This window comes from Galeopterus variegatus, unplaced genomic scaffold (genome assembly GCF_000696425.1).
Source record: "Galeopterus variegatus unplaced genomic scaffold, G_variegatus-3.0.2 Scaffold29, whole genome shotgun sequence".
Taxonomy (NCBI): Eukaryota; Metazoa; Chordata; class Mammalia; order Dermoptera; family Cynocephalidae; genus Galeopterus; species Galeopterus variegatus.
In genome coordinates, this window is record NW_007726140.1 from 250,393 (window position 1) to 258,528 (window position 8,136).

Consider the following 8,136-nt stretch of genomic DNA (forward strand, 5'->3'; position numbering starts at 1 on the left):
CAACTCTTGGTGTTGCTCCCGCGCCTCGCTCAGCCAGTGAGCGGGAACCGGTCTGTATGCGGGATCCGAACCCTCGGGCGGGAGCGCCGCGCTTCCCAAGCGGCGCACTATCTAGTGCGCCACCGGGCCGGCCCCATAATCTCTTCTTCTTATAGGGACACTAGTCATATTGGATTAGGGTCCACTGTAGTGACCTCATTTTAATTTAATTCCCTCTTTAAAGATCCTATCTCCAAATACATTCACATTCTAGGTACTAGAATTTGGGACTTCGGCATATGAATTTGCGAAGTCAAAGTTCAGCCATAACATTGCTTATGTTTGTGTTTTGCCACCTCCTAGCAGTGGGTCTTCATCTCCTTTTTTCATTCTCAGCATCTCAACTCATCTTCCTGAGGTTTCTTACAACACTTAAAAGAAGACATACTTACAGTCTAATTGCTATATAGGAATAGATTTGTGGATTTGTATATTCAATCAAAGGAAATTTGTTTAAAGGAATACTGTGATCTTTCTTTTCAAATCTAAACTTGAATCTGATATATACTTATTTATAATGACTATCTTATTTTTTCAAATGCTGACTCTGCATCATATGCTGTATCCTCTGTTTCCAAAATGTGTATGAATTATTTTTTTTATACATGTTAGATTATTTGTGAGTCCAAGGCCCTCCCTCCCCTGTGAATCACAAAATGGTCTCTGGAAAGGTGAGGTTGAAGGTGGGTAGTCTTGGGTTGTATCAATGCATAGCAAAGACCCACGAAAATAGATGGGAAAGAGTGGACAATAGCCACACAGCTTCCAGCTGATGGATATTCCCCTCATTTTTTCCTACATGCACATTTTTTAAGTAAACTGTGTTTCAAAAAAAGAAAAGGGATGTGTGGGGTAGGATATACTATTCATGTCATTTTGTAATTTGTACTTTTTTTTTTAACCTTAGAATGTATTTTGGATGGCTTTCCAGTTCTCAATATGGCTGCATAGCATTTAGTTGTATAAATGCACCATACACAGACATGCTTGTACATTGTTTGTGTATAGCTGCGGGATAAGAAAAAAAGGGAGACTTCTACTTTTCATTTTATAATCCTTCTCTGTAATTTGCTGTGAATGTGTCTGTATGGATGTGGGGGGTGTGTGTGTGTGTAACTCTTACAGCTTATTGTTCTTACCATATGATTCAAGGAGTTAAGCTTAGGAATTTATTCTATGGGAAAGATTATGCATATGCACAGAGCTTTAGCTGTAATATTTTAATTATTGTATTTTTAGTGAAAAATTAGAAACCCATTTCCCCCAAATCACAATAATACATTGAGCTTTCAAAAGGAGAGAACAGAACTGTGGTTATTAGAGGTGGGAAAGGAGGAGGGGAAGGGGTGGTTAGCAAGAAATTGATTTAGGGTCACAAAGAATGATTATGTTTTATGTTTTCTTTATACTCATAAAGATGAGTATACTAATTATCCTGATTTGATCATCACGTACTGTACACAGATGCTGATATTCATCAATTATGTTTCAATAAAAAAGGAAAGAAACCCATTTCCCATAATAGTTACATTTTTTAAAACTTATTATTTTTTAAAATTTTACTTCTCAAAATACATTGTACTTGATTTTCATGCCCCTTTACCCATTCCTCTCAACATCTTCCCCTCCCCCCCAATAGTTAAATATTGGTATACCCATATAGTGGAATTGCCATTGGGGAAAAATATTGGAAGGATCTACACAAAATTGTTCTAGTGATTACCTTTGGATTACTTAAAATTTTTTATGTGTTTTCTTTAGTTTCTGATTTTCTTATAAAAAATGTTATGTATATACCAAGATTAGTTTAATTGCTTTGCAACTCTACAGGAGAAAATATGAAAGTAAATTATCTGATGTTCATTGAGAGTTTATTTGATGAGCTCACCAAACTTAGATTTTAAAATACTAAAATAATAGTTTATTTATGAGAGGACATAGATGAAAAATTTCAAATCCAGGGCTGTTATTTAGTAGGTGAAATCATATGGTTAAGAAATTTAATTTGTTGTTTTAGAATTAATAATTATAATACTTAAAGCTGTAATTGAGTTTTAATTTTTGTCTTATTTTTTATTCTTTTTCCTTTCAGTTATAAATATATCTTATTTTATACTTATTCTATTTCTTATACATAGTAGTATAAATTTAGAAAACTCTTGGATAGTATAGAAGTCCTTAAGATTGTCAAAACATCATTTTTACTGAGGAAAAATACAGGTTTTGAAATATTAATACTTTAATGTTGTTTTCTATTTCATAATTCTTTCAGGCATAGATGTTCCAGAGATCAATGAGGAACAGAGCAAAGTTTATAACAATGCCTTGATAAATTGGGACCATCCAGAAAAGGATAAAGCTGATAGCTATGTTCTTGAATATCGGAAGATTAATAGAGATGATGAAATATTGTCATGGAATGAGATAGAAGTGCATGGCACGAGTAAAGTTGTTTCAGAACTTGAAAGCAATTCCAGCTATGCTTTTAGAGTGAGAGCCTACAAGGGTTCAATCTGTAGTCCTTGCAGCAGAGAATTGATTCTTCATACTCCTCCAGCTCCAGGTACTGTGAATATTGGAAATAAAAAAAGCATAGAGTTGGAAGAGAACTTGATAAAATAAACTGGTCAGTGTCTCCATGTAGACCTACATTGAAATCAACTTTTGTTTTTAAGATGCCAGAAAAGTAGATTCCATATCCAGCTAGGATTTAAAAATGAACGAAATACTTGAATTTCACCTTGTAGGCTGAAAACAGAATTAAATTTTCACTGACATCGGCTAGAGAAAAACATGAAAGGAGGATATTTGAGTGAGCAGGGCTGGGATAAAGTTGGGATTACAATAGCAGAAATGCTACTTTAGAAGTTGTAAATAGTATGATTCTGTATTTTTGTTCAGTTTATGTAATTCTCTATGGTATAGGAGCTAGGTAGATATTTAAGAATGTATTGGTATAATATCCTGAAATATAGTTTTGACTTAACCTAATTCTTACAGGACTGGATTTCTAACTCAGTGATTGTCAGCATACAGGGACAGAATGCATGTATTAGAACCACATGCACAGCTCTTTGCCCCACACTAAAAGCTCCTCATGCCCAGCCGCCCTCCTCACCTTCCACGTTAAAAAACACTGATGCTGCATGTACAGTGCCTCAAGATTTCATAGAATGAGAATGAATGACTTACAGGTTACTCGAGGTTCACTACAATGTCTCTGTGAATGAGGGACATTTAGAACTAAAGTTGTGCTCAGTCTTGTTAGCAGGAAAAAATTGTGCCCTGTCAGTCACCGCCTTAGAGATATCTTGATTGGATTTTAGGCCCCATTGCCCCCTGTCCATTTTTAGTGACTTGGGTACCCGTATTTTCTGCACTCTGCCTTTCCTTCCCTTTTTGTTCAAAATAGAGAAGCACTATTTGTTTTTCACGCACATTGTGACTTAAAAAAAAAAAATTAGAATACAGATACGTAGGGTTGGCTAGAATTATCTATCTTGAATTTTAATAAAAACCAAATAGAGTCTTAGGATAAATTTTCAAGTATTAAGTAAATGTTTTTTAATTTATGCCATTTCCGCTTTCTTTTCTGGTCTCAGACCGAAAGTGGAAGAAAAAGAAACCTGGATGTAGCTGCTGTTTTCAGTAACATAGTGGAGGGGGAAGGAGGAAAGGAAATATTAACGGTTGTCTTCCTTTTCTTGGAGAGAAACCGTATGAATAGAGTGATCCTTTAAATTTATTGTGCAAACCGGAGGACTTTTGGGATTGAAAGGAAGCATGAATAATTGTGCCAGGACAATAGGCATTACCACAAAGGATGGGCAGCCTACATATGGGGGATGGCTTTAGCTTGCTAGCAGCCATTTTTTAAAATTGTGGTATAATATAAATAAAACTTACCATTTTAACCATTTTTAAATGTACCGTTCAGTCGCATTAAGTATATTCACAGTATTGCTCAACTATCATCATTTGCATCCCGAGAACTTTTTCCTCATCCCAAACTGAAACTCTGTACACATTAAACAGTAACTCCCCACCGTGCCTCCCCTCAGAGCCTGGTAACCTCTTTCCTACTTTTTGTCTCTATGAACTCACCTATTCTAGGGACCTCATATAAGTGCAACATTAGTTCTTTTGCATCTGACTTATTTCAGGGTTCATCCATGTTGTAGCATGTATTAGAATTTCTTTTTAAGGCTGAATAATATTCCATTTTATGTATATACCACATTTTCTTTATCCACTCATCTCTTGATAGACATTTGGGTTCTTTTCCCTGTTGGCTAAGAGCGAACATTATGCTTAATGGATTTGAGTTGATAGAGACTTATGATAGTGTCATTATCTCCTTTCTGTAGATGAGAAAATTAGTTCAGATCAAACTTAAATGCTTGAGCAGGTCTCTCAAACCCAGGTCTCTCTGCGCTCAAAGCCCATACTTTTTTTTTTTTTTTTAATCTACGCCATGCTTCTCAAGTCTGCTGTGTTGGTTTGTAAGAAAAATGCCTTATTAAAATAAAATATCTAAAATTTTCCAAATTAAAATTTAGAATAGATATTTAAGAAAACTGACAGATATTTGTGAAAATGTACAAACCCTTATTTTAAAGATAAAAGAATAGATCCAGTAGTGTAAAATATTTATGACATATGTATTTGCTATCTCTGTTCCAAAGAGCCAAATTCATAAATTTTCACATAACGTTTAAAATATTTTCTTCTGATTTTGAGATTTCTAAGGTTTTCAGGTATAGAGAATACACTGGAAGTTTTTGCTAAGTTGGAGTTTTGGTTTGTCATCCTTGTCTGGGATAGTGTGATTCCTTCCTCTTCCCATCTCTTTTCAGAAATTTCTATTTGAAAACCTATTAAATTTAACCTTAAATTATAGAAATGCTAATAAATACCTTCCAGACCAATTTTAAATTAATTTTAAGCTCTATTTAGTTTTCAGTTTCCTCTTTGATGAAAAATGTGGCTATAATAATGAACGCCTCCTGCTGAACTTGAAGAGAGACCGGGTAGAGAGCAGAGCTGGATTTAATCTTCTACTTGCTGCTGAACGTATCCAAGTGGGTTGTTACACAAGCTTGGACTACATCATTGGAGACGCTGGAATTACAAAAGGGAAACACTTTTGGGCCTTCCGTGTGGAACCGTATTCATACTTGGTAAAAGTGGGAGTTGCTTCCAGCAATAAACTACAAGAATGGCTCCATTCTCCCCGGGATGCAGTTAGTCCAAGGTAGATATTTTTATTGATTGAGAACTTGATAATTCTTTTAAAAGTAAATATCCTGGTTTAGCAAGGTAAGCCTGAAAATAGACTTGGAATTATTTGTTATATTTGGACTATGCATTTCTTAGATTCAGGTGTTTTGGCCATGCTTTTGTGGCTGGCTAAGAAAATGAGTTAGGTTGTCTTACGATCACATGTTGAATAATGAGATTTAGCAGTTAATTTCTGATGTCATGAGGAAATAAGTCTGTTTTCGATACCTCTTGATTATGATATAGCTTCACGGTTTCAAATTTTGAAAGTTTTCTACATGTGATAAAAATTACCCACATATATGAAGAAATGCCTGTAATTGCCCTACATCACAATTGATATCAGGTTGTTCTTTTGTTACAGGACAGTTTCTTTAGACTTTCCCATAAGTCCTTTACAAAATTGTGTCACGGTAGACATGTTTCCAGAACAAACAATTTCAGTTTCTTAAGAGATTGACTAAAAGAGATTGTACAGTTTAGTTCTTTTAGATGAAATAAAGTGAGCTAGCCCAGACAAATAATTTTTAACCACTTATGTGAACAGTATCCCGGGTTCACAATCTGAATGAGAGGAAAAACTTTTTGTACAATGATGAGAAATTTATAGAGCACAAAAAATTGGAAAAGGGAATGGTTAATTAAATATAGTGGCATGTCCAATTGATAGAATGTTAATATTAATGTGTAAAAAGTTTATAACATGAGAAATACTAGAAGTGAAAAAACTTTAAAATTTCTGATGCAGTATGATTTCAAATATATAAAAATCAAGTTATGCCTATGAAGAAAAAGAAGGGAATAAGTATCAAAATTTTCTATAAGTTTTTACTGTTTTATAGTAGAAGGGGGAAAAAAAAACTTCCTAATCCTTGTTCACATCATAGATCCATGTAGAAATCCCAACCAGGAAATAAAGTTCTTAGGAGGAGAATGAAGCATGCTTTTTTCTCATGCATTATTTTGTAGTTTCCATTTATTTTACTTAGTCTGGTAATTCCTTGGATTAGGGCACACATCTTGTCTTTATATTTTCTTACATGTGATTGTGTGCTATAAATTTTTAATCTGTGGGCTGGCTAGTTAGCTCAGTTGGTTATAGCATGGCCCTGTAACACTAAGGTCAAGGGTTTGGTTCCCTGTACTGGCCAAAAAATAACTTAAAAAAAAAAAATCTTTGACCAGTCCCTTCACTCCCCTCTTCCCACTTTATTTTTGATAAACCAAAGTTCTTAATGAATTTTTAGGTTCTCACTTGTATATATATTTATGTAAAAGTGGATGATGTTTTATGACAGGGAATTTGGGGCTGTTTGTGGTATAATTCTAAATGGCAACGTGTATTCTTTATGTTTTTAATTGATTATGTTTTAGTAGAAATCTTTTGATATAAAAATTATTTTAACTTTTTTTTTTTTTTTTAAATATGACCGGTAAGGGGATCTCAACCTTTGACGTGGTGTCGTCAGCACCATGCTCAGCCAGTGAGCAAACCGGCCATCCCTATATAGGATCTGAACCCATGGCCTTTGTGTTATCAGCACCACACTCTCCTGAGTGAGCCACGGGCCGGCCCTAAAATTATTTTGACTTTAAAGCAATGTCTATTACCTTGTGAAAATATTTTGAAGATATTTGAAGGTCTGTGAATGAAGATACAGATACTCTGTGTGTTGTGTTTTAGATACGAGCAAGACAGTGGGCATGACAGCGGAAGTGAAGATGCCTGTTTTGATTCTTCACAACCCTTCACATTAGTTACTATAGGCATGAAGAAATTTTTTATACCGAAGTCACCTACTTCTTCTAATGAACCTGAACATAGAGTTCTTCCCATGCCAACAAGTATAGGGATTTTCCTTGACTATGATAAAGGCAAAGTGGGTTTCTATGACATGGATCACATGAAATGCCTTTATGAGCGCCAAGTGGACTGTTCACATACCATGTATCCAGCATTTGCGTTAATGGGCAGTGGAGGAATTCAACTTGAAGAACCCATCACAGGAAAATGTCTGGAATACCTAGAGAACATGTAGTTTAAACATCCGATGTGGCTTAGGATGAAAGTGTGAGCAAAACAATGCCTTAGTGTTAACCTTCGTAACTAATTACACATCATCTAAGTATTTGGTCACCACCTTTGTTTTTTGTGTATGATTCTTCTTAAAACACAGAAAACCTAAACAGCCTTGTCTCTTCCTTGTTGGTGTTCTGCCTTTCACAAATGATGGGAAGGAAGATGTTCTTTCCTAGTTAATGATTAATGGTTTCCTAGTTAATTGAAATGTTTAACTTTGCAACTGGATTCTCTTTCCTTTTATGCACAGTAAATCTTATGTCAGCTGGTATTGCTGAGACTTAACATTCCTGTTTTGGGAGGGGGTACAAAAGTATTTATTATGCTTTTTTTGTGTTTGTTTTTTCATTTTTATATCCTGTTTATATCCTAAGAGAAGATATTTTTTAAATGCCTTATGGATAGAAATTAGTACTAAACAGTGTGTCTTGCATTTGTTTTTAATAGGAAAACATTATAGATAGGTAAGAAGAAAAGGACCATAAAATGGTAGTATATTTAAGTGAAAAATTATGTATTTTAACGTTTGTAACTAAGTATTAAGAGTATATTGCCTAGAAAATGACTACTGCTGTTTTGTTTTTTGTTTGACTACAAATTGTATTGAACATTTTTTTTTTCCTTTTTGTCTTTTTTCGTGTCCGGCAACGGATCGCAACCCTCAGTGCTGCACCCGCACCTCGCTCAGCCAGTGAGCGGGAACCGGTCTGTATGTGGGATCCGAACCCTCGTCAGGA

At 34.8% G+C, this 8,136-nt stretch overlaps 1 protein-coding gene across 3 annotated transcripts in view; it reads left to right on the forward strand.

The window, feature by feature from the left end:
• The window catches only part of TRIM36 (tripartite motif containing 36), a 40,391-nt gene extending 32,931 nt beyond the window's left edge, over positions 1 to 7,460 (forward strand). For 2 of the 3 annotated variants that reach the window (XM_008569852.1, XM_008569861.1), the window contains exons 8-10: positions 2,312 to 2,602; positions 4,996 to 5,293; positions 7,004 to 7,460. In XM_008569852.1, the coding sequence (XP_008568074.1) occupies positions 2,312 to 2,602; positions 4,996 to 5,293; positions 7,004 to 7,358 (944 nt within the window). In that variant the 3' untranslated portion in view covers positions 7,359 to 7,460. The remainder of the gene's footprint in view (positions 1 to 2,311; positions 2,603 to 4,995; positions 5,294 to 7,003) is intronic. The other variant, XM_008569868.1, reaches the window with a different exon arrangement.
• The last annotated feature ends 676 nt before the right edge of the window (positions 7,461 to 8,136 follow it).